This window comes from Leuresthes tenuis, unplaced genomic scaffold (assembly GCF_036924035.1).
Source record: "Leuresthes tenuis unplaced genomic scaffold, fLeuTen1.0.hap1 SCAF_18, whole genome shotgun sequence".
Taxonomy (NCBI): domain Eukaryota; kingdom Metazoa; phylum Chordata; class Actinopteri; order Atheriniformes; family Atherinopsidae; genus Leuresthes; species Leuresthes tenuis.
Genome location: NW_027325372.1, coordinates 14480838 through 14507744, shown reverse-complemented (window position 1 = coordinate 14507744; position 26907 = coordinate 14480838). Strand labels below are relative to the sequence as shown.

Genomic DNA, 26907 nt, shown 5'->3' with positions numbered 1-26907 from the left:
AGGGGAGTACGCTGGGGCTCGCGCTGTACAGTAGAGCGACTAGCTGGACAAATTTCCTTCAGAACAAGCTGCAGGGCTCACCGAACAGAGAGTGCGTGTGTGCGTGTTGTGGCGACGGTTCCACGATGAAAGAGGCATGATGTTATTCCTGGACATGGTGCCTTCTCTGGGAACACTCTGTTTGCCTTAACGGAAGACACAACATGCACACATATTTTGCAACACGCAAACATTCTACAGGGGACAAACACACACACAGGTTATGTAACCTAGGCTACTTGGCAGGGTGAACAGAAACACACAACAGCAGGTAGCAAGAGGAGCCATACCTGCATCCATCAGCATTCTGCCACACGATCATTTCAAAACAATTTTAAGATACTCGGTTTCAATTTACTTTTATCTGCTCAGAATAGAGCATCTCATTCAATTCTATACTTACTGATAATCGGCAACCGTTTTGAGCAAAAGCAGACAAGTACCTGTCACCTGGTAGCAGTTTCTGTTTTTTGTCTTTGTCCTCTGGATCTTCGTGATTACTCCCCCATCCATGGTTCATTCATGGTTCAGTTAAATTGTGATCACTACTTCCTGACATTCTATCAACAGAGAGAAGCTTTTTTCGAGAAGAACGGCTGGCATATTGATCAATGGCAGCACAACCCTGTTACCAAAAAGACTGGGACAAATTGTTGTGACAGACAGAAGATCCAAAAAGAGGCAGACTATTCTACGAGTTGTGAAAAATTGTTGATATTGATTGTTGAGATTTGGGGGATTCCATCTTCTGCACTACCTCACACCACTGAAAGTCAAAGAATCAAGTAACGGGTTTTCAAAACAGATAAAGGCATTGATCTTCATGCAGTACCACCTTAAATACAGACATCACTGTGTAGCAAAAACCACTGCAGGGGCTCATGAACACTTCTGAGAGAGAAAAACAAAACACAAACAGATAATTGGTTGATTAGTATATGTTTCAGCACGGATCAAATTATTTTCCCCTGCAGAGAATTAACTCATTTCAGTAACTATCACACATCACCACAACAAATGTCCCTGATTACGCCTCGTCAGGTCTCCATTTTCCCTTCTCTCTCCATATCCTTTTACCTGCTGGTAGCAAAATAGAAAACCAATAAGAAGACATGGCTTGTTTGCTTTTTCACCGAAAAAGGAAATGTTCCTGTAAGCCCTTTTTTCTCTGCCAACAGCCAAACCACTCCAGGCATCTCAATTTAGTAAAGTCTTCACAATGGCTCTGCCAGACCATTAAAGTAAATGAAAAATAGTACAAAGCAAACAAATCCTTCCATGTCAGCCTTACAGTGTTTTTATATAAAGCTACAATTAAATATTTACCATCAGCAAAGTTAGGTTCAGATATTTCACCTCCGTCATACCTACTGTTTGTCTTTGTCTTTAAACATTTGAGTCACCTTATTTATTGTATCCAAATAAGTTACATAGGTGCCTATTCTTCTAACCCCCCCCCCCCCAAACCAAAAAAAGCTTGGGATATCTTCTAAATAAAAACTTAAACCCAATTTGAAGCAGCTACACGCCTGGCCTGTTTGTTTTTGTTCTGCCACCAACATCATTACTTTCAATATGTTATATTAATAAACTTTATCCGCCTATATCAATAAACCTCAACACTAACCTTGCAGTGCAAGGTTTTAATTGACTCCCCCTGAGTTGGGCAGAGAGAGCGTGTGCGTGCATACTGTCGGGGAGTTTGGAAAGACTGCGAGGATTTCATGTTTGACCACATCCATAAATATTGAAACAAGTTGCCTTTCTTCAAATCTCAGAATACTGTGCAAATATTGACACGGTGGCAGTGGGGCGGACAGAAGCATCCCATACCTGCACTCACTCAACCACACACACACACACACACACACACACACACGAGCGTTCGCTTAAAGACGGGCCCACACTAGTGCGCTCACGCTGTGCTCTGAGCTCTCTCTGTTCATACAAGCAAAGTCCTGGAAAAATTAATTACAAAGTTAAACCGACAAGAAGCTCTCCTCAGTCACACGCGGAGGCTCCCAGACACATGAATATGAAGGAGTTTGAAACTACACACATATATTACACTGGAGCAGACGCACAATGTCAGACTTCACCTACAAGAAAAATAAAGTCCAGAGCAAAAACATCGCCGCAGTTGGTCTGAAAAGAGCTCTCTCTCTCTTCATTCCTGAAACGAAGGTGTGTGTCTTTGGGCAGAAGAAATCTGCGCAGCGAATGGAGTTTTCATGCGTCTGAATTTGCGTGTTTATGTTGCTCTTCCCCTGCCAACTATAACAGTTCAGCAGCCAGCTCGCAGGAAGAGAGGTTCATTAAAAACCCAAATACTGCCCTTACATAACCAACAGTTCTGTTCATCCCAGAACCCTGTGCTACCAACACTTCATTCCCATCGTTGTCTCCCTCCCACGCCTGCTGGCAACCCATCATCCTCCTCTACTCCCATAGCAACAGCTCATCTCGGCTCTCTTCCCTTGTTCCCAGACCAACCGACTGTCTCACTCCCCCCTTCATTTATCTGCTCCCTTGTTGCCTGCCACCTCCTCTTTACCCTCATCAAATAGTTCTTTTTTTACAACCATATCATCCATTAAACACTTTAAGCTCCACTTTAATTCAGGACTGGAGTTAAGAAACTTGGTTTTACTTGCACTATAGAGAGAAAACTGACACGCTACCCCCGAATAATCTTTTTTTTTCCCCCAGTCTCAGGAGAATGCCTTCAGCTCTCTCAGATGTTCAGAAAGAGATTTGGTTCCCGTATGCTCTTATAACCAACTTGCATACTAAGAATAAACAGAGCGGAAAGTGCAGTAAGTGTATGAACACAGCAGATGGCAACACAGATTAAGGATTTGGGCTGGATAAAGGATTGCATGGGAGACTAATATCCTCAAGACAACTCTGTCCTTAGTTTCCCCATCAGATTAGAAACTGTAAAAATCTGCAATGGAGGGACATCTTTTAAAGAAAAAAAAATTAATCATTTTTAGACCCCAACATGTGAAATGGCACCAACCTGTGGGTTTAAAATCAGGGTTGAGATAAGGTGAAACCCTGAACTGAAATCAGGTGTTGCTGAGAGGTATTCATTATTTCAAGTTCCCCTATTTTGCCTTAAGACTTTTACTGACGTTATCTTAATTTAGGAACCAGCCCTTAGCTGCGGCTTACCTCAGGAGTCGTCAGATGTTGAGAAAAACCAACAATCCCATTACTAAAACCATGGAACCTCTAGTGATGTACTGTGGTGTCCGGCGCCTGTCTTTAGGGAACAGTATTTAGGCGGGTGATACGGCATCCATCACAGCAAGGACCCAAGGTTTCCCTGCTGAACATTTCATTGTCACATGAACAAATGCACAATGTTATTTCATTTAAGCCAGCTGTGTTTTAGTATTGTGGGCGACTGACTTCACCGTCCATATCTCGTTTAAATCATGCACTGATCTCTGTGCTGCTACTGACCAGCTCACAAGAAAGCGATTAGGATTCAACAAACATACATATTTGTATAATTACAAAGGCCTCTTTAGTGTATTTATTCTTAAATATGGTACAGCTCTTTACCAATCACTCCAATCACTATCATAGCCTGAAACATATACTGTATTCTTTAAGAACTGCATTAAAGCACAGAACACACAAAGTTGTTTCAGTTTTGTTTACACCTCTGTTATTTTCTAGCTCGATAACATCTCTTTATCGGAGGTGGCTGAAGCAGGACATAAAAACATGCACTCGCAAATATTCTGACGGGGTATAAAAACAAACAACTGCTCTGACGATTCACAACAAAACTGTCTTAATCAAAATTATCTGTCATCTAAAGGTGTGTGATAAAGATTTAAGTCGTAAATAAAAAACAAAGTAAAATAAATAAATGGTTAGCGCAACAAGCATTTATTGCAGCTGAGCCCAATGCAGCCCAATAATGTTAACATTTCCACTGAGAAAATCTTAATAATAATACAAATAGAAAATATAGAAAAAGTACAATTATTCTATTTACAGATGGTTTAAACACACACACACACACACACACAGAGTCAAAAGTGTATTGGGGAGAAGTCGCAGTGGAAGTGGCTGTGAATCTCTCGAGGGCTGTCATACTCCATTTTAACACAAGATGGCACTGATGGACTTTCTGGAGAAGCTGAGTTGACCTGGGAAGGCAGCAATGATGAGGCTGTGGTTGGAGTCGTCTCTGCTCTGAGGCACGAAGGCCGCAGAGTTGACACAGGTGGAAGGACAGTGATGGAGTTAGTTGTGGCGAGTGACGGATGCTGGAAGTTTGCCTGTGACGGCCCGTGGTCTCCCCCTGGGAAGAATGAAGGAAGAGACAGGCTGGTGGTAGAGGGAGTGTCGTGGTCTCGAGCAGATCCCAAGCTAGCAGGGTATGTGGGTGGGCATGAAGCACGCTGGTGCAAGGCTGGCTGACCATAGACATTACCCCACGGGTACGAAGGGTACGCCGGTATTCCACCTGGATGGAAAAAAACAAACATTTAATAATTCAGCTTTATTGGAAGCAATTCACTTCAACACTACTTGTACTGTTATTTTCCCCAACATAACTCCCTTATGTGCCTGGTTCTCATATCCTGTGTCCCATAATTACGACACCTTTCTCATCTCATCTCTAACTTAGCCCAGCAGCTGTTGAACGTCCTGCAAACCGTCTTCATACACTGCAGCTGTCATCCAGATTAATTATTCTCACCTGCCAAATCCACAGTACGCAACTGAAATAACCAAAAACCATTTCCCTTTTTGGAATCTTTGAATTTTGTAGTATTTATTCACAGAGTAGCAATGTTTTACACTTTTCAAATATGTAGTTTGCCTATCTGATGGCTTTCTTCTCCAAAAGAAAAGTAGTGAAGAATAATAGGTGTCATAATAACTAGAGATATGCACAATAAAGGCATGTTCTTACTTGTAAACATAAGTTTGCTCAGCCATTCAATCATAAACATAATTTGTTAAGCTCCTAAATTCAAAGAAGCAGGATTTAAAGCAGGATATCAAAATAATATCAAAATAATTCCTGCACTGTACATTTGTACAGCTTTGGTCTGTGCTGCAGTAATTTTTAATCTAAAATGTACCAGATCTGTTGGCTAAACAGTAGATAAACATATTTCATGCCAGAAATAAGGTCTAGGTTTAAAAAATTATGGAGTTCCTCTTTAAATACTCAATCTCAACCTTTTCTTTAAAAAACAAATTATTTTGCTTCAAATTCTTTCCTTTTTCAATTTACTTTAAGGTTTAAATCATTTTCAAATCTGTGCATTCTAGTCTTATTTAGATTTTTGGAAACAGGGTTGTAGTTTATGGCAGTTTGTATAATTCTGTCCATTTCAATCAACATATTTAATGTGACTCCTTTCTTCTCAGTGACTCACCATGTTGACCAGTTGACTGCAGCAGCATTTGTCCAGCGTTCTGGGACTGGAAGTAGGCTTGACCTCCAGTGGAGTAAGTCACCACCCCAGCAGAGTTTCCTCCAGGACCAAAAGTCAGGTAGGAGGCAGGATTGGAATCAGGAGGGTTTGGGGTGAGGTAGGGTGATGGAGTAAGGTAGGTCATGTGGGGTAGAGATGCTTGAGGCTGGTGCTGGCTGGTAGAAAAGGAGGTCTGGAGCTGGTAAGAGAGACTGTTGTTCTGCTGGCTGGACGCCTGGTAATCGAGTTTCTCTGCGAAGTCGAAGAGTGAACTGAGGACAACACAAAGGGGAATTTTGTCATCACGCACGAGCAGATATCGAGTGTGTAACTAAAAAGTCCCCTCAAGAGTTGAAGGGTGAAAGCTGCTGGAAAAGATGAGCAAGGTTTGACAAAAATCTAAACTACCGCTAGCGGCAATATCTCACCATGCAACTAGATATTTAGTTACAATTGTGGGTTTTCAGAGCTTTTGCTACCAGCCTCAAATATTGAAGGTACAAGCTTTGTGTCTATATTTGAAAGTGTTATGGAAATTAAACACCACTCTCAGGGGATATAAATAAAGTGAAACAGGAGGATCCTACTCTTATCTTTTGTGCATTTAGACCTTCTAAGGGAGCATTCAGGCCCAATCAAGGCTTGACTGTGAGAGGAAGCTACTGTTTCCAGGGTTTCAGATGTACAGGAGCCAAAACAAGGTACAAAAGCAGCAAGCAAAGGATGCAGAGAGCAATCTTAAAGGGCAGAAATAATCATACTGACGTTTCATTCCTTCTTTACAATTCTCATTGGCGTGGGAGAAACAGAAACACCATTTTTCCCTCCCAAACACTGCTGAACACAAGTTCTTAATACCTTTTTTTTTTTTTTAGAAGATTTGAGTAAATTGATCCTGTAAGGAGGCTCACAGCAAACTGAGAAATGTAATGATACATACTGTTTGTGTACCGTCTTCCATTGTGTGTTGTTTTAAAGCTTCAATATCCAACTGCAGTCAAACACACTTGACTTTGTACAAAAGTCAAGTTTCAGACAACCAGCTCAAACCGACACCCTACTACTGCAAACACTGTGTGAGCCACCATCATCTCACATGAGCCCTTTCTACCTACTCTGTCTCCCTGTCAGTTCTTATACTTATCCACTTCTGAATCATCCGCAGGCATTCATGTCACAGTCTGCTGAGAGTGGGGCTGACCTGGTGTCAGTCTGCAGAGACTGGGTGTCACAATGAGCCAAAGAGGAGCCACCTTCCAGAGCATCGAGGAAGAGAGGTGGGGTGTGGGCTGGAGTGTTGAGGAGAGATGGAGTGGGGCTGACAGGGTTGTAGGCCGTTGTGAAAAGAGGTAGGCTGGCTCGCCGCAGAGGGGGAGGGCTGTGCATGGGACGGGGGTGATACTCTGGCAAACTTCCCTGAGATGAAAGCTGGTGCTGACCCATCTCTCGCCCTCTGCATTGACCTGTAATATAAAGCCGATTAAAAACTGAGAAAAGAGAAAAATTGTAGTCTGGTTTCTAGTCACAACATGCAAGCTGGTTAACTGAATTAATAGATTTATAAAGGCATCAAGAGATAAAGCTCCTTTTATGTAGGAAAATGCACTTAACATAGATGGTTTATAATGCAACTGAATGGGAGTTACTTAGTTATAAAGCCATGAAGATCACAATTAGGAATAAAAAAACAGGACTAAGCCAGCTGCAACATTGTACAGGATAGCCTGCATGTTTTTTCTCATATATCTGTGTTGTAACAGCTGATGTGCCAACACTAATCTCACACAAAGCTGTGTTAAGTATAAACTTAAACCTTATACACATGTTGATGTTGCAAAGACCTGAGCTGTGTTGGGGCTCTTATACACCAAATCAACATGAGCCAGCGGTGACAAGGCACCCTGCTGGGGCGCCTCATGTTGCGAGGCCAAGGTCTGAACAAACAAAATTGCATAAGAACACACCGCAAAGATGAATTCCTGCTAACGGTTAAAATACAGGAAACCTTAAGACCAGGTAATTTAAAAGGCACTCTTAAAAGGTGCAGCTGCTCTGCTACTTCATCATACAGACAAAGAATCAGCAAACCTAGTTTGAGCTCATTACTTATCAAAACCTTCCAATTTTAAAAGGCATCATGACTCTTATCAAATTGTGTTTTACAATGTGGATTGTGCACCTGGGCTGTTGAGGCTGGCCAGCAGGTTGTTGTAGGAAGGTGGGGTCTGAGTGGACAGTGTGGGGAAAGTAGTTGCAGGACCGATCTGAGGTATTGAAGCAGCAAAGTGTCCAGAAAAAGCAGAAGCTCCCTTCCTAAGGAGGAAAGTAACTGACAGTAAATCAAACAAGAAAGTAGTCTCAAATAAAGACAAGACCATAGGGCTAACACTGACACACCTGTTGGAAGCAAGTGTGGGCAGGGTGGGTTTGATTTTGTGACTGGGACTGCTGCAACTGTATTCAGCTCTACTCTGTGAAGGTTCAGCTTTTGCTGTGATGGAGCGTACTTTCCTCCACTTAGCCCTCCGATTCTGAAACCAGACCTGGAACAAGGAAACATGGACAGGAAGACATCTTTACCAGTATCTTCTGCTTGTATTAAAAAGCAGAAGATGCTGCAAACAGCATGAGAGGGGTGGGTAAGGAATACAATGAGGAAGGGAAAACTCCCTCTGTATACAAAACATTTAGTGGATCACAGAAAAAGAAAGATCTTAATTAGAATTTCTCAGAAGACCAAAAACAGAAGGACGACAGTCTAACCATAATTCTCTGAGGGGTGACACCAACAGATGCAGCAATGACTTTCCTCTTTTCTGCATCAGGATAGTGGTCCTCCTGGAACAGGGCTTCTAAATGCTCCAACTGGTCTACAGCCAAGTGTACACAAACACACACAACCACTACAGGTTAAGTACTTGCAAAATAAATCTCAAATCTGAACACGTTAAAAAAAAAAAAAAAATTTTAAAACGTTACACACCTGTACTGTAGAGGGTCCGTGTTTTCTTCTTCGGTGCAGGCGGCAGCGAGCAGCCATCCACAGGCTCTAACCCTGGCAGCAGAGGGAGGCTGAGGGCCCGGCCTCGACCCCTGGTGCTGTAGCGGATGGAGCGGCGAGTGGAGTAGACTTGAGTTATCTCCATCTGCCATGAACCAGACAAAGATTAACTTAGGTCTTAAAATCTCAGTAAAATTTAGTTTAATATAATTTACTTCCCTGTATAGTTCCTGTAAAGTGGCTTTACCACAGTGGCTCAACCACATTTTTAAACAGTACACTGTTATAATCAACTGAAGGCAATGTAACATAAGAAAAAAAAAGTTACTGCAGTTAATTTAATAGCAGTTAATTCCCAGTGCTGTCTGTGTACGTCTCTTGTGTGCTGCTGACATGTCTATCCTTAAGGGCTACAGCATACAGGCAATACTTTTCTCATTTCTGTGTTGATTCATTACATGAAAAATGCTCACTGCAATTATCCAGAGCCCAAGGTTGTTTTCAAACTGCTGTCTAAACCTATCAAATTAAACCTAATTTAAGACAGAATGAGGCCAATACTCACATTTGAGAAAGCTGCCACCTCAAGAAAAAAGTCAAACTGATCACTTACCAGGTGGTTTTAAATACCCCATCAATCAAACTAGTACCTGACTGGTTGAGCTCCACTTTACTCGTGTTTATTATACCAGCACTGCAACTGTCCCACACTTATAGGCCAAGTTATTGCAAAGCAATCGGTATTTTCTTATTTGATATGGTTAAATTGTGGTTTCTTTCATTTTGGAAATAGAACTGTTACAGTCAGGGGAAGTTTTTGCTGTTGCTCAAAACATGGCTTCATTTGTGAAGCCATTAATAACGGGGCTGTAGGTGCACATCATTTCATGGCACATTAGGCTGTAATTATACACGGTGAATGAGTTATCATAAGAAACCTGTTGAGCTCTAGTCAAAACATGCAAAGAGCAAACCTCATGCGCAGCAAAGGAGTGTTAAATCGACAGAATTTTACTTCCTCTACTAAAAATATAAAAAACGTATTTGGTGTGAATGTTTCAACTTTAATGTGCAAACACACAGAAGAGGATGAGGTGTGAGTCGGTGAGGAAATCCATCATCTCACCTCGAGAGGCTGAGGGTCCTGCTGGGGCAGATTATAAGTCAGAGGGGAGCTGTGAGGTCGTTTTGTCCCCTGTGCTTGAGGAGGTGCAGGCGGGATCGGGACTGAAGGTTGTGAAGAGTACATTAGGGGAATGGGGACTGGAGGGCAATACAGCCCACCCCCACCAAAACCCAGGTAGACTGGGTCAGACAAGTCACAACTGTTCATCAGGCCAACGGACGACTCAGGCAGACCCACGTTCTCCTCTGAGAGCATCACTGACATCTCTTGTATCTGACTTTTCTTTTCCTCCTCAGACCTCTCACTGGCAACCGTTACTCCTCTCCTGTTCCGTACCTGCTCACTCTGCTTCTTACCTCGCCTCTTCCTACTCTTCTTCTGCTCGGCTCTCAGTTCTGAACTTTGTGTCACCCTATTCTCCTGCTCATCAGCATTCTTTTCACTGGTGCTCTCACTCGCTTTGTCTTCCATCTGGACATCCTGTGCCTCCTCCACTTCCATCCTACTGGTGGGGTTCACCTGCTTCTCCTCCTCTCCCTTCATCATCATCAGTTCTTTCTCCAATGCAACTTCATTTTCCGTTTCCTCCTCCTCCTCCTCCCCCCTAATCCTCTTTCCACGCTCCATCTCCTCTGCTGCCTCTTCATCATCCTTCTGACTAAATACAGTCTCAGTTCCCTCATCTTTCCATTCGTTTGTCTTCTCTTGGGTGTTTTTTGTCTCCAAATCCTCTAGTTCCTCACAAAGAAGGCTCGGACAGTCTGCAAAAGATTGAAGCAAGAGTGTTTTTTAACACTGTCCCCGTCATGTATTCCACTTACACCCCCGGAGATTGGAAGCTTGAGTGCCTTGATGTTTGAAAGGTTTTATTTTAGCACTTGCTGTGTGCGAGCGTGTATATACATATATATATAATACATTCAAATGTATTTCTGTACATAAATGACATTCTTCTGGTTAGAAACTCATTGATGACTCAATACATTTTATTCACTTCATCAGTTAGATCAGCAACTAACTGATGATAAATGATCATTTTGTAATGAAAGAATCTGAAAGAAACAGCATGATACCGGTCGAAAAATTGTCTCTCATACTTCATGCAGGTCGTTGACCTTCATGTTGAATTAAACAAACAAAAAAAAAAACTGATAAACGTCATCCTCAGGAGCTCCAGACTGCAGTGACTTAATTAGTGTCCCAGCTGTGCAGCGCCTCGTGCAGCCTCACCTGCCCGTTAATTAACTCCGCGCGGCTAGCTGCAGCTAAGACTAAGCTAACTTGTCCAAGCAGCAGGTCGTAAATGTTAATAAGTTTTAAAATTGTCTCCGTGGTGCTGAGCAGCACCGGGAGCTGCACTCACGGGGAAAGATTGGGCGCTTAAATTGAAGTCTTTCAAAGTTTACAAAGTGATAAAGAAGTCGAGGAAAGCTCGTCGTCGTCCTGCAGGTGAAAAAAACCAACGCTGGAGACGAGCCAATGAACCAATAAAACAATTAAGTGTCCTTACCAAATTCTTCAGCCAAATCACAGTCTTCATCCATAGTGACTCATACCACCGTCAAAACCAATAAACTCTTGCTAATAATCAATTAAGTCACACAGTGTCATAAGGCGAATAACTCCGGGACTGCGGGTTAATGAGGTTGATTGATTGATTAGCTCTCTCGAGCTCAGTAGTGTGACGGGAAATGATCACGTGAGGGGCGAAAGAGAAGCAGCCAATCACTGAATCATAAAACAGACCCCCACCCCCATGAAAACCTGGTGAAATTAAAAGTTGATAAAGCTGTAGATTGTTTAGTAAAAATCAGATCTATAGTCCTTAACTGAATATGACAGGCACAGTATGATTAATCCAATTAATCCCTGTGGGTTTCATGAATATGACACAAAAAAGCACAACACGCCTAAAACATGTTCAGTCTTTTCATTTTCTTCAAGTTCATCATCCCAATACTCACATAGCAAGCTTTAATGTTGGTTGTTTTTTTATAGACAGAAAAAAAGTAAGTAGAATAAGACATGTATAAAGATACAGGTATATAAGATGATAGGATGTAAAACACATTCAACACGATCTGTAATAATGGTGCTGGGACTGATATCTTTGTAAAGCTGCCCACAAGAGTATTGCTCTGCTGCTGTTGCTGGCATAAGATAAGTTATCTATCAAACAAATCTGTGTTGTCTAGACCTGAACACACTTATCATATATTCATGGAATCATATCTCCCTGAAACTGCTGCAGGTTGTTAATGAGCACAGTCTTTTGATATGACTGTGCAGTTTTGAGGGTGATTTGCTTCAATAGTTCTTATTTCCACATCAAACTGGCCTTGAATGAAAAAAAGAAACTAACTCAGACACACTGGCAAAAGGAATCATATGGAGACTTGACTGATTGTCAGTCCTAAAAATAACAGATCGCAGAAAACCATTGCCATTAAGTCTCAGTGATATATCTGAAAGGTGTTTTCATGTTGTACATTCCGCTCCAATGAACAATCCTGCAATCCCTGAGATCTATCCTGGGACTCCTTGTGGTGAGCCAGATCTCCAGACCACTGCTGTATGCAGAGGATAAACATTGTTGATCCTTTGATCCTCTTATTACAGACAGGTCAAAACAGAAAAAAGAAAAAAGGAGAAAAGCTGATAGGTCTATGTAAAATAAGATACCACAGCTCAGTGTCTGTTTCCCAGTAATGTGTACATCCCCACAAATATAAAAAGGGTGGAGACTTGCAGCCTGATTTTTTTTACATTTTGTGCATTACATGGCTGTACGGACATGGAGAAAGAATGTTCAGCAGTGCATAAAGAGCAAACAGCCAAGTCTGTGTTGGATTTTGTTCAGTACACATTGAGGCATGACTGTTGAGCCATCTAATGAGTCAGTTACACCACAGGTGTACCTAGTCAATGATCTATTGCTTAATTGGATGCATATAAAGCCAACTACAAGCAGGTTAGGTTATGCCAAGCACAGTAGAGTAATATGCACTAAATTGTTGGCTGAGAATGGGACTTACTGGTGTTAAAAGACTAGAAAAGAAAAGAATAAAGAAAAATGTATTTGTTTAAAGCTAAGTCAGAAAACATTGAACCCTTCAGGGTCTAGGTTGAACAGTCTGAGTTAATAGTTGCGTTCATGCTGAAATAACATTTAGTCATTGCCACAATCAGGAGTTGTCACAGCAATGCCACAATACTAAAATAGATTGGCTGCAATCTGCAAATTTTTGTGTTAACTGATTTTGACTCAAGGTTGTGCAAAACTGTGGCTTAAAGTGAAAGGATAGCCTCCAATTTATTTATTTTTTCCTCATTGCAGTTGTTCCACTTTTACCCACCAGATGGGGCACTGGGTAGACCCTTGACATATCAGCCTGTTTCAGTTTACCTCAACTCTACTGCTCAGCCGTCTGTTCAACCCCTCAGAGGAGGCGCACACACACACACACACACACACCCCAGCAGCCCACCAACCAAAGCCAGGACAGCTTGTTGGCTTCTGTAGATCAAGGGTTGGCCAGCTGCAAACCCGCTACTCCTCCACATCAGGTGACCTTGGTCTCGTCTGTTGTGATAATGAGAACGCAAACTGAGGACTGAAACTGATTTTCTTTCTCGTGCACTAACAAATCCCCTGTGGACATGTTACATAATTATTTCAGAGCACAGTACGTTTCGAAGAATGCATAAAGACTTAGAAAATATATCTATGAATGTCCCTTGACACTCTACAGAGTTAAACAAGTATAAACTGGGTGTTGAGAGCCTGTTATCATACATATTCATGTTCAGTAGCTTTGAGAGATGTAGCAATGAGAAGAACAGTGTTGTGTTTCCTGTCATTGGGTCAGAACTGGTTTGTAGGCTAAGCTAATGCAGGTGTGTCAAAACACAGAGGCAGACTTTGTGTCTGCACACAGGTGATTTTGAATGTGTGCAACCAAAATATATTTATCTGATGTTCCATGTCCTCAAATTTCAGTCTCTCACAACTGACCCGCTGCCACCAAGGATTTTGAACGAGAAATTCTATATTACAAGAAGCATAATTCCTTACATATCAGATTAAACTCTCAGATATAGTGGTGGCTGTAGGCCTCTTCAAACACAGCAAAATAAATACATATGGAATTTCCTTTGTAATGCTCATTACACAGACAGAGATCACATTTAAATAATTCACTAGAAGCGTGTCTTTCCAGCACCATTAGACCGTGAATAATCCACAGAGCACAATAACAACTCTGGAACCAGGAAGAGTTGTAATGTAAATAGCTTGTTCTCTAGATTAGATGTAGAAAGATATGTTGGTGCTTGTTCCTGTAATTTAGAATCCCAGAAAGCACTGCATGGTGTGTTATTGTAGAAGCTGAAATGTGAGAGATGGGAACATGCCGTACAGGCTGGTCAAAATGCATGTTTTTTTGTCCTTTCAGTGACTACTATAAATGACAGCAAAACAAAAGAACACTATTCCTCTGGAATCAGGGTCGGGGTGACTCAAACTACGAGTTAACATGTGAATCCAGCAAAAGCTTTTCCGAGATACATATGTTGACTGTTGACGTTACTGGTTTCACATTAGAGCGTGCTTTCCCTCCAAGTTTCCTGATATTTTATGCTTTCTGTAATAGAATCCCTTTTGAAAAAAAGCATGATCGGTTGCCATGCAGTTTTTGACATCAAAACAAATCTTTCAATCTTTACCTGTGTCCTCTCGTACTTTTTGCAGGCTTGCAGTGTCTGCAGCTGCATCTGACACTGAGTGAGTGGTGGAGTAGACGCTGAACAGGCTGTCATTCTGATTCATAGAGACACGTGGGCCAAATTATTCACACTCGCAATTACACAGGTGATAAGAAATTGTCAATTACCCTAAATTGAATTTATGCGAGAGGAAAGCAAACAGTTAAAAGGACGGCATGAAAACTCCTCTCTGAATGAACCCAGGCGATTTTGGTGCATTCTTAAGTCACTGATAGCAATACTTCATTAAGTGAGAGCAGAACTGCTGACCATAGAACATGCATAAATAGTTTTAAGTCATTAAAAAAAAAACATGCCATAATAAGCAAGGCTTGATTATCTTGACCCCTAGAGGGTATAAAATCCCAAGGTTAATTGCACAGTAATTAGTTCTGGTATTTTGATTAATGGCGCATTTGTTAGGATATTAACACAACTAAATTACAATATTATGTGGGTCTGGTATTGTTGCCTCATTTTGTAGCCACATTTAGCAAGGAAACCCTCTGGGATTTAAGCTGTTGGATTCATTATTTATTTGTTTTTTTCTTATGAGGGAGAGTGGAAACAGTATCTGAGTTTCTGGGCAAATATGGAGGCTGCACTCTGTAGTATGGTGTGTGCACTGTAAACCAAAGGAATAGATTTTAGGTAATAAAAGCGATGATCACTGCTGCCTCACAGCAAGAATGTTCAGGGATTGAACAAAGTGGTCAGTTGAAACCTCTCTGTATGGAGTTAACAAGTGCTTATGTGGGTCTTTGGGTGCTCCGGCTTAAAACATAAGTCTGAATTTAAGAGTGTAAATTTGATCAGTTTCACCATATCAGTCCTGTGATGTACTGGCAACCTCTCCCTGCCCAGTGTCAACAGGAATAGGTTCCAGCTCCCTGAGATTGTGGATATCGTTAACTAATAGATGGACAGATTTTTGGTAACATCTTTGTTTTAGCCGACAGATGAAATTCTTTAGTTTTGCATAAAGACTAAACACATGGAAACACAGCACCCTGCTTAGTTAAAAGTCCACTTTAGTCCTTAATTGGGAACATGAAGATGACATGGTACTTTTCTTAAATGACACTATAACACTTTATCTGGCTGTAATAATGTGATTGATTATTAATAGATAGCTTTCACTGCTGGAAAAAAGGTTGCAAAAGAAGTGCTAAAAGTACAAAAACAGACATAAGGTATGTCATTTACCACCCTTGTGTAAAATGATATAAAAAAATGACATAAAAGCTTAAAAGCTCATTTTAAAACTGCTATTGGAAGCTTTAACCCTTCAACCTCAACAATCTTCAGCTCTTTTTTAAAGAGCTACTTGAGAGATTTTTACAAATTAGAGAGTAAAAAACCCAGCCTGGAAATAACAATTCAGGAACACTGGTGTTATTGACTCTGTTGTAAAAATTCTTGACTGTACTAGATTTATCGCAACAGACAGGAAACACAACAAGTGGTACATGAATTATACTCACAGCCATACAAGGCTGCCTCTTCAATCCAGTAAATACAGTCAGACCCAGGCCTGGGGCCTCCAGGTTAGAAGAGCTTAATTTCTTTTTAAAAAAGAGACAAGACAGGAAAGGTTTACCCAATCAGGTTTTTTATTTGGAACAGAGTGGCAGATTAGTGACAGGGCGGTGGCGTGGAGGATCCGCCTCCTCTCGCTCACTCAGCCAATGACAGAAACTCAGCATTAAAAAAATGCAAATGTATAAAAACAGGAATGGGAACAGCAAACATAGAGAAGTGTAGCCTCCACTGGGCTTCACACACACAAACACTCACACATGCATCTCTAGACTCACACACACATACAAATTCAACCTCTTTCTCACACACACTCATTTTATTTGGCTACGCAGGCTTAGATGGGTACAAACGCACAACTTTGACAGTTACTTTAGAAAAGACAGTACGTGTTAAGATCATTCCTGCCTGTGAGAAAGTGGCGTCTCATCAGTCCATCTGTCCTCAGACAGACAGGTAGACAAGCCAGACAGACAGTGAGAAGACACAGTCAGTGTGTGTGATAGCCACTGTGAGGGACAAGCTGTCCCACATTCAGCAGTGAACAGACGAAACACTCGCAAACACACACGCACTTAGACAGGCAAGTGTAGTGTACACAAGAGTCTGCTGTGAAATACCAAGGTGAAGCACTCAAGCACACACACACACACACAGGTGGCAGGTTTAGATGAGGTGTAGACACACACCCGCTCACACACTGGTGGGGTGGGGTGGCCGGTGATTTAACACGGAGGAGTGGAGGAGGTGTGTTACCAGTCTGCGGAAGAGCGTGAGAACTGCTGGAGTAGGTAAACACACACTCGAACACAGTACATTCCAACTTTAACGCACCCCTCTTTTCTTTAAAACACACTCACGCACACAGACAAAATACACAGAGGCATCCACACGCACATTCAGACGAGTATAGTTTTGACTCCCATGCATTGTTGTTCTACAGTACTGAGTATAAGAGAAGCTACTAGCCCAGTCGCACTGGTGTGGTTATTGTTACAATCTCTTAGATAGAAGCGCGGCCTTCCTGTTGGCCTTCACTCCCCTCCCTAAAAATGGTCCCACAGCAGTCGAAAGGTGACCTGATGCATCACTTTCCCCTCATAACCAAAGTTTTAACAACTAATGTTACGATTTTGACTGAGTGCACATGGGAGCAACTTCCTGTTTTTCATTTAAAGCCCCTGATGCCTCCCAGAGGCCCCGCCGATCCCCAGACAAGGAGCCAATCAGAGGTGGAGGAAAAAGAAAGCGAGCCATGCAAAAGGGTTTGTAAGGGAGGGGTAAGTTTGATGATGTGATCACTGCGCGTATAGTTGTGCTTTTACACAAACAGAGCAAACTCTAAACCACCCAACAACTGATTGATAACTAATTCAATAACATACTGAAACCACCTGATTTTGCTCCAACCACAAGTGATAACGATCACAATGGGGATGGGGTTTGATATGTGTTCAGATGATATGCTTTAAAGAGGATTTAAAGTCTGTGTGGTGTATTTCGATGCGCAGCAGGTTTTTACGTCTGCGGCTGAGTGCGTGCGTGCATGTGACAAGAGCACAGCTCATCTAACGTGATGACGGATGTGATGGATAAAAACTCTTCATGATCATGCAGATGGTTAGTGACGCCAGAAAGGATACGCTGATATTTACATATAAACTTTTTTTTTTTTTTTAAACTGCTAAATACACATCCTCCTGTTTTAGGTGTAATTATTATTATTACGGTTTTATTATTATTATTATTATTCACCATCCAGCCCAAAAACATTGATATATTATTGATTATTATTACTATCAATAACTAGTCTTTGTACAGCTTAGAGGAGCCGAGGGTGCCGCCAGCTTGCTGAGAGCAAAACCTTGATGCGACGAGCCGGCACTTCCACAGCGGCTCCTCAACAATGTGAAACACGGCGAAGGTTGAGCACCATTTTCTGGTTGGCTGAGCAGAGCGAGAGGTCAGAGCCACCTTCAAGCAGATGCAAGTGTGTGCGTGTGTGTAAGCTTGTGTTCATGTGGTTGTATGCATGTGTGTTTGTGTGTCTTTGAGCACCAGAGGTATGGAAGGCACAAAAGAGACCTTTCCTCTCACCTTTGACCCCGGGCTCTGTGCAGCCAACCAGACGCTCTGCGTGTGTTTTTTAAATTTTTTTTTGTGGGGCGGAGTCAAGCCCGGCGTTGTCTTATTTTGTGTCCCTCAGCTTGCTCCACCCCCCTCCTCTCCTCTCTCTTGTAAGCCTTTTAATTTGCTCCCAAAAAACAGAAGATTAACTTTTTTTTTGTGCTGGAAAACAAAGGTTAAGAGAAAGTTTTGCTTTTCTTACAAAATAATCATATCGTTACATACAGAACAAGAGAATCTGCAGAATATTTATAACAACATTTACTTTAAAAACATCTTGTGTGTGTATGTGTTATTTTTCTGAATATACTTGGATTTTTTTTTTTTTTTTTTTTTCCTTTTTGTGTCCTCATTTTTTTCCATTTTCATTGAAAAGAAAGTCCCCAGAGAGGAAGGCGCTCTCGAGTGTTTTGGAGACGAGAGGGGAGAGGGATGAGGAGAGGCGAGCAGATAGGGGGGAAGCAACGAAGAAGAGGAGGAGAAGGAGGAGGAGGAGGAGGGGAGGGCTTAGAGTATCTTTCTCGCTTCTCTCGCTCTTGTGTCTCCCCCGGTGTGCGGCGTGTCTCTCCAGCGTACGAGTGTTATGCGTAAAACTCCTCTTGCTTGTCTGGTTTCTGGTAGGTGACCGTGGCCTGTTTGGGTTCCTCCAGCGTGTAGCTGCCCTCATCCTTCTTCTTCATCCTGTACACCAGCAGCATCACCAGGAAGGCAGCAAACAGGGCGCCCACCACGCCTCCCACTATCACCGCTGGAGCAAGACAAAAACAGATCAGTGATTTCAGATGTGCTGTGGACTGGTTTCTAAAGCAGCTCAGAAATAAACGCTAAAATGCCTTTAAGAGACACTTTTATGATCTGCGGCAGGCTACAACACAGCTACCCCACATGTGCTGCTTTTAAATACTTCTATTCTGAAAGCACAACAAATCTACCGCAGCGTCACTATCATCCGCCGCCAAGTGAAGACTCATGGGCCTGGTTGTGCCAGCAAACATTCTGTGCTGCAAACAGCTTAGTACTAAACAGCAGCCCTGCAGACGTAGTATTTCAATGCATAGATGCTGATGTTTCTGATCAACAGCAGCTGAATTTTTCCACCTCTCTCTGCTCACACCACTAATGAACGCCCAAACTGAAAATGAACTGTTACTTTCCAGAATGATTAAACAACACCTTGGTGCCATTACGTTTGCGTGTGGTGGGTATGTAATTTATTTCTGTAATGCTGGGGGTAGTAAACTGAACTCTTATCAGAGAAGTCCCTTCCAAAGGGGGTTTTACCCCCATTTGACTTTTTGTTTTAGTTCATGTTAAAAAAATAAATAAAAAATTCAATTAACTGGATTTCAATATGATCATGGACTGCATATTTCTGAGCTACGTCTCCTTTCACCCATAACATCAAGTTTTCACCAACATCACTGGAGTAAACATTTTTACGTCATTATAGTCATGCTAGCAGCGAGGGTCCAAAGACTGCAAAACTGGTGTTGAAACCTTTAATAAAAACATAACGTGATGATTTCCAAATGTTAAATAAAAAAATTAAAAATAATAAATAATAATAATATTTATTATAATAATAATAAAAAAGTATATTTGACAGAAAATAGGGAGCTTGTAATACAGTATATAAGCTGTCGAAAGTGAGCAGCATGTTGACAAAAAAAAAAGATGAGACAGGGACGTGTTTACCAGTGTGTAGCATCATCTCATAGTTTGACAGCACTTCAAGGGATTTGGGAACCAAATGTAGTTTTGAAAGTTAAATGTTTGGCCATTCTTGCATGACATAGAATTTCAGCTGCTCAATAGGCACTTTGGTCATATTTCTTGTTTCATAATGATCCGAGTTGTATTCACAGGGCAAACAGTCCAGATCTCGCTATTTCCATTGTCTTACAGAATTCAGCGAAGCCATCCCTTAAAAAGGATGTAATCTGGTCTAAAAATCTCTTTATATATATATATCTCTTTATCGTACACTAACACTAACGCAGCTTCGTCCCATGGCAGTTACAATTCATAAAAACAAGTTTTCAACCATCTTCACATACCTATAAGATGTTTTTTATGTACTACATAACATGTCACAAGCCAAATCATGCATCAATTATATAACTGGGGTTTGTCCTGAGTATGCAGAACGTCACGTGTAGTCTCAGGAAGACGAGCTCAGACACAGATTGTGTTTTTTTTTTTTTACAGATGTAAAAGGAGGCTCAAAGCCAGTCAATACTGGTTTTCCACATTTTCTGAATGTATTTAGTGTTATAAATTTTATTGTCAATAATGAAATCAGCAAGTTGTTGATTGTAGCACTTGTCTCCTGTAGTATCTTTGTGATACTTTCATTTAAATGTGTTTTTTGTTTATATTCTTTGCACTGCTAATAAAAATCTTTAGACAATGTAAAAAAAAGACTAATGGGAATGTGATGTCGGGAATCTGCATTGGGACATCTTCTGTGATCAGTCAAAAATGGTCAATCCCTGCATATTCTTATGCCTTGCTACTCACTACTAACAGAGAACAGTGAACACAGCAGCCATTTTCACACAGCAGTATTTTTTAGACTAGTGCCAATAAAATACGCTTGTTAAGGCGGCATTGTCCACCTTTGGTCATACGTACTGACCAAACAAAAGTAAACCTGATTCTGCCTCCATACTGTATGAGCAGAACAGAGTTTTGTGAGGGAGGACGTCTCGCCTTGAACAGGCAGTGTGAAAAGGACTTGAGACTGTGTATGTACAGCACTACATCTAATTTAGTCTAAAATCTGTTGCCTCCTGCTCTTTACCAGTGACCAGGAAATCAGAAAACACCACCGCCAGCAGTCCACCAATCAGAATAGCTGAAGGAGAAACAGAGAGCCAGTCAGGTCAGGAAAGTTGGCTGCTCCCTTACTTTCGACAACAGCTCTTTGGTATGAGAAGAAGGGGCACTTGAAAGGAAATTAGATTTGCCCAGAGGGAAAAGGATGAGAAAAAGAGGGAAGAAAGAAGGGGATGGACAACCCAAGAGCAGGATCGCTTGTTCTCAGCGGGTCAAACGGGGCTAAGCAGTGCATTCACTTATGGTGATGAAAGTGAACTATGTGAACGCCCAGGGTAATGCCAGTTTATCTTAGCAGCCCCTAGAAAGCAGGAAAAGAATACAGGAGGCAACGGGGAAATGTGCTCTGTTGATCTAAACCAGGATAATCAAGCTGGTTTATTTGACAGAAGGGCAGAATGACAGGGAGACACAACCAGACAGGCAGGGAATTAACACACTGAGCTGAAAGTTCAGGACAAAAACTCAAGCATACTCTTACCTATCAAGACCTCTTTTCTCTCCAGGATATTCTTCTGTGGTAGCTGGGCAGCAGAGCTGCCTCCATCCACCGTGTTGCCAATCAAATCGGGGTCCACAGGCATTACACCTTGGCCAAGACCATTGCGGCGATCATCGCGGATTTCGAAATCTCCGCTCGGTCCTGCAGCACCCACGTCATTGTTACCCTCCTGAGACAGAGAAAAAAAGGAAGGATTTAAAGAAAACTTACATTTCATGTAATCCCATTCTCACCACAAAGTCGCTGCACTGAAATTTATCCAAACTAACTCAAGAGAACTTTCCATGGCACATGTTTGCCATTTAAACAATGAGCCTCTTTATGTTCAGACTAATGGAAAGTTGCTTATTGTCCAACATGTATACACACTTCATAAAGTCTGGCACTTTAATTACAATGTGGAAAACCAGACCAATCTAAATACATAATGCTTTAATGCAGTGCTGCTGCAAGTAAATAGAAACGCACCAATCAGGGAAACGACTGTGGTCTGTAAAAAGTTAACCTGTCAGTATTAAAGAGGGAATCAAGGGGGGGCTGGGTATCAAAGCTCTCACAAAACTGACTTCACAAGTATAAAGTTCATGAGTTATGTACTTGATGACTTATTCTGCCATTCATTCTTGTTTTACTTGGGCAAATTTCCCATGTGGCATCATGCCTTTAGACCACATGTAAAGGTTAAGGCTCACAATATTTGTTTTATCATCGTCAAACTGATGAAGTAATCAGTGCTGCCTGCACACCTAAAATGCTCGGATAGATTATTTATCATCCGACACGTAAACGAGCCACACATTCCTTCATCGCCAGCATCGTGGATTGTTTTTTGTTAAACCCACACACGTCCTGCTGTGAGAACTCTTTACCGGCGCAAATGTGCATTAATCCATCAGAGGAAACAGTCTGTTTCAGGAAATCACAGGGCTTTTAAAAAAAAAAGGTTTTCTGGTTGCCAAAACGAACCCGTAAAACCTATTGATTAATGATTTGCATTGAAGGTTAATGTCTTCGTGGTGAATTAATACACTTGAGATTATCATACACAGGGAAGTCTGAAAGAATTCAGCAGTGAAAACGGTTGTTCACATTGTTGACTTGTGTCTCTTAATTTTCTTTCTAATTAACTGTAAATGTGGAAAATAAAGACTAATATTTGAAAAACTGAACTGCTTCGAAAGCCCATTAAATGGCCTTTACCAGTTGGTTCTCAGTAAGGGTGGGTTGTTGCTTTTAGTAATGAGCAGCAGAGTCCAAATGCAGCGATAGGAGAGGGTTCGCAGAACAAATCAGTGGCTGGACTTTCACAATGGAGACCTCATGTCCCATTCGGAGGTTTTTTCCGCATCTTGGTGAGATTAAAGCAACACGAGTACGCGGTAAGATTCAGCTAAAAAACAAACAAAAAAAACAGTCATAGTTTGGGCTGAAAGAGACCCTTTCACAAAGTTAACAACATGCCAGATGCCACACATCTCCATTTTGTTAACCAGCATCACAAGTTCTGTCCCATGTAAAAGAGTGACGACACAAGCAAAGATTTGACATGCACTTGGTCGCATGACAGCAAATTGTCGCCTTCCAGATCTGGGTTACTTTCGGTCAATCGGTTATCAGAATGGATGATGTGCACCCTCTTGTCTACTTGTGGGTGCAGTTTGGCCACTTTTAAGCATCATTTCAGAAGTGATATTGAACAATGACTATTCAAAGAGCTGAAAACATGTGAAGTGGGTGAGAAATTGTTAAAGATTGTGTATTTTGGGCTTAGTTGTTTTCTTTCTGAGACTGAGATGAAAAATACTGACACCATTCTCAACTGACCAACTGAGCTGGTGTCTGATTAATCTACATTAGCTCAGCATAAAGACTTCAGAAACTGCTACCCTCCCCAGTTTGTTTAATCAGTACGCAACAGACATGTAGTGCGTGAGCTTAAAGACGCACCCAGACAGGATCATATGGGAGACAATCAGAGGGTTAACTCCATCTCTAGGCTCAGTCAAACTGTCCATTTCCCCACAAAGCCTGGATTTTCATGATGAAATGGACAGTTTGTTAAGCTATTCTTATTGAATTAAATTCATGCTGGACAGATTCTCACGTAAAGTCCCTCCTCAAAACAAGAGTCAATGCTGTTCTTCTGCTCCCTGCCTTTTTTGGCTGGTATGTTATTTTACTAAATGGAGACTGATCCAAGTGCATGTGCACTTTCCTGTGTTGATGCAAACGGCGTGCATGTAAATATAGGTTGAGCAAAAGCATTGGATCACTTGCAGATAGAACAATATGCTATTAGGTCACATGTCCATGAGTTTTATTACTAATAGTCATTTGGATTCTGTTTTGGGAGGTTAGAGCTGGAAAAACATTAGAATAATGGACTTTATCTTAGGATCGAATGATCATCCTGCACGACCCTCCCTTCCTGTTTTTATCTAACTCACACCCCATTCTGAACTGTACACAACACTACTGTATACTCAGTACAATACAGTACCGTTGTGGGCTGCTGTGGGCTGGTCGTTCTCTCCGTCGGCACCGCCTGAGTGGTTGTAGTCATGGGACCCCTAGGTCTGAAGGGGACCCTGGTCTTGACAGTGGTGACAGCTGTGGTGGTGGGTGCAGCTGTTGTGGGCTCAGGAGTGCTCTCTGCTGTGGTGAATGTGTCATCTTCTGGGGTGGTTTCCAAGTCAAAGCTGGGGTAATACAAGGTTGGGTCAGGTGAAAGGTAGACATCCTCCTCTTCTTCTGTGGTGCTCAGGTCATCTGAGCCAGCAGAGGGTGCTGCACTTTCCACCGGACTGGTTGCTGGGCTGGTGGTCACCGCAGGGAAGGCAGCGGGCGATCGCGGGGCGGCAGTGGTCTGAGCGGCGGCGGCGGCCCTGATTCGCTCCAGCTCTCTCTCTCTTTCAAGCTCCCGTTCTCTCTGCCTCTCCCGCTCTTTCTCTCGCTCTCTTTCCCGCTCCCTCTCTCGCTCCCGTTCTCTCTCCCTCTCCCGCTCTTTCTCCATCTCTCGGACCCTCTCCCTCTCCCTCTCTCTTTCTCTCTCCCTCTCGATCTGTTTGTCCCTCTCCTGATCCCTGTCCCAGAACAAGCCGCTCTCTCCGTCGGCCTCGGTGGGCAGCGGGGGGGTGGTGGCATCCTCCGGACTGGGACTGGGCTCTGCTGCAGGTGAGGCGGAGGGGGCGGGGCTAGTGGCCTGGGTGGTGGAGAGGAGGAGCGGTTCCTCTGTGGTGAAGGACACACCTGCTGATGTCGTCCTAATACTGGTATCAGGAACTAAAGGAGAAAAAAAATAAATGAAATGAGAGGATTTAGAATTTCAAAGTGACTTATGTGTGTAAATTTCACATAAAAATGCACAATCCTGATGCACAATCAGTATGGTACCATCTATGGTAGGTTGCACACCAAAATGCTGGTTAAACAGTTCACCAGTTACATTCCATGTCACCTCCTGTGACCTTTTGGTTCAGTGTACAGTTGAGATTCAAACAGGACGTGTTTGAAAGGCCTCCTCTCCTCTTCAGTTTGGCCTTCAGTCTACACTAAGCAGGAATTAATCCAAAACGAACAGAGATGGTCAAAACAGATCTCCGTAGAGGATAAATCTGAAAATGTTGGCTTGTAGTCGACTCTGGGTGGAGAAGACTAAGCTTAAGGAAATCCTGTTTGTGGACAGCGCAGTGGTCAAAGGGGAACTGCAGCTGTTGGAAATGATGCAGTTGCAGCTGCAATATTCTGACTTCAAGTCTCTGGCCAGGATGCATGGTATTAGGTTTTTGCTAATAAGCCAATATCATTATTTCTTTCTAACTCAAATAGTCCAACTGCCAATTTGTGTACATTTCTTTCACTTAAATCCTAGAGAACATGAAGTCTCTTGACGTAACGGGACTTTTATTTTCATGTGATCAATTGCTTGAGAAAATACTTGACAACGTTCCAGGACAACTAACAGGCTAGTAACAATCTCTCTGTCGCTGGTAGACTATGATCTACGTCACTCTCCTTCGTAGAAGTGAAGTATCCATTGCCTCCAACTCTCTGACACAGTGTACCCGTTGACACATACACTGCATAGCTGTGCTTGTTTAGTCAAAACACTTAGTAGAGACTGAAGTTAAGGCTTTGCACAGAAATCGGAGCCATAATTAAAACACTATTTTCTTCTCATTTAGCTGTCTGACAAAAAGAACTGGAGACAATGTAAATTAGACCAACTGTGAATTGTGTGGAGAGCAGAAGGCATCAGAATGAATGTTTAACCATTCGTTCAATCTCTTCCTGACCAGGTGTTAGCGTGAGAGCTTTAGTTTGGCTCTATTCTATTTTCTTTTTGTTTCGACCTTTCAGTGTGGATCTTTAAAAAGATGACCTGTGTTGCATGTCATTTTCACACACAATTTTTTCAAGAGTCGAGATGAGATGAGAAGGGCTGAGTGCTTCATTTCCTTTTTAAGTCTCCTAATATTATTATGGCACCTTTCATTCTGTTATAGCAGTGAAGCTCCTGGGGTTGAAAGAGAAACAAATTTAATTTAAAGACACAAAGACAAGAGGGCAGTCAGAGGAGCTGGAGACAATACTGAAATATGGACTTCAACAATGCAGCTTCTGTTCAACTCAGACGCCTTAAAACGCCTTGTTCCGAGGCAGTAGCATAAAATGCACATCTGTCTGTTAAAAATGAGCCCTTTCTTTGGAAATATTTGACTCCATATCACGGTCTGAGATAAAGCAATTTGCCAGGCTGCTGTTTCAACCGCAGGGGGTGCATCTGCTACACGCCCTTGCTCTGAATTGTAATTTATTTTGTGCTTGCCACTCGCGCTCTATCTGAACCGAGGGCAGCCCTCAATGAGTCACACTTGATAAAGAGAGTTGTGCGCAAGCCTCAAGTGCCAGATCAGAAAATCAGCCTGAATTACACCCGTGTGATTTACATTAGGTAGGTGATGCCTACACACGCAGACAGCCAGCGCACTCAAAAGACGGCATACGCTCGTAGTTAGTTGTGTCAAAGTTTCTTGTGTCCGTGTGATCGTCTAATCTGTGTAGACTGTAATCTGATTAGCGCAAAGGAGATCTTGGGGAATTGAGCCTTGGTTAGTGTTTGTTTACAAGGGTGTGTCTGAAGTGTTTTCAGTAAACCTGTGCTAAAACTCGGCTGTCGGGCCAAATGGCATTTTCTTATGGTGTTACTGCGTGTGCACAGCCTTTGTCTGTGCGTGTTGAAGACGGGTGGAGAGAGACGAGGGTGGGGGTCACGGTCAGCAGATTGAAACCAAGCAGCTGTCAGGTTTTGAAGAGCCAGGGCGAGAGAGTGTGACCTCACACACAATGAAACACGCAGACACTTACAGCCAGAGCCGGAGCCCGAGTAGAAGTCCTCGTCATCGACAAGCTCATTTCTCCCTGACCCTTCGTCATCGCTGAAGGGTGACCACTCCTGTCCCTGTTAGAAAGACAAAGGAAGGGAGGTGCAGATGACAAAGATCAGAATTATTCGTCA

General features: G+C 42.2%; 3 protein-coding genes across 3 annotated transcripts in view; 1 reads left to right on the top strand and 2 right to left on the bottom strand.

Moving 5' to 3' along the window:
• The window catches only part of zcchc17 (zinc finger, CCHC domain containing 17), a 190822-nt gene that overhangs the window by 89685 nt on the left and 74230 nt on the right, over positions 1-26907 (top strand). The window lies entirely within an intron of this gene.
• On the bottom strand, positions 4092-8532 carry nobox (NOBOX oogenesis homeobox). Its single transcript, XM_072370079.1, has 6 exons — positions 8476-8532; positions 7890-8035; positions 7672-7805; positions 6694-6955; positions 5454-5764; positions 4092-4528 (listed from the first exon to the last, which is right to left on the bottom strand). The coding sequence occupies exons 1-6, from the start codon at positions 8530-8532 to the stop codon at positions 4092-4094; spliced, it is 1347 nt and encodes a 448-aa protein (XP_072226180.1).
• Positions 15974-26907, bottom strand: part of sdc3 (syndecan 3) — a 39444-nt gene continuing 28510 nt past the window's right edge. The window contains exons 2-5 of the mRNA XM_072371076.1: positions 26757-26850; positions 23890-24671; positions 21369-21558; positions 15974-18797 (exon numbers count right to left, since the gene is read on the bottom strand). Coding sequence (XP_072227177.1) covers positions 18631-18797; positions 21369-21558; positions 23890-24671; positions 26757-26850 — 1233 coding nt within the window. The 3' untranslated portion in view covers positions 15974-18630. The remainder of the gene's footprint in view (positions 18798-21368; positions 21559-23889; positions 24672-26756; positions 26851-26907) is intronic.

Bases quoted from the DNA above. Each gene is read 5' to 3' on its own strand.
- nobox (XM_072370079.1), bottom strand. From the start codon at position 8,532: ATGGCTGCTCGCTGCCGCCTGCACCGAAGAAGAAAACACGGACCCTCT. The intron at 6,956-7,671 runs GTGCACAATCCA...TTTATATTACAG, and splicing joins GGCCAGCCTCAACAGCCCAG to GTCAATGCAGAGGGCGAGAG. The intron at 5,765-6,693 runs GTCAGCCCCACT...TGTTGTCCTCAG, and splicing joins TCTCTGCAGACTGACACCAG to TTCACTCTTCGACTTCGCAG.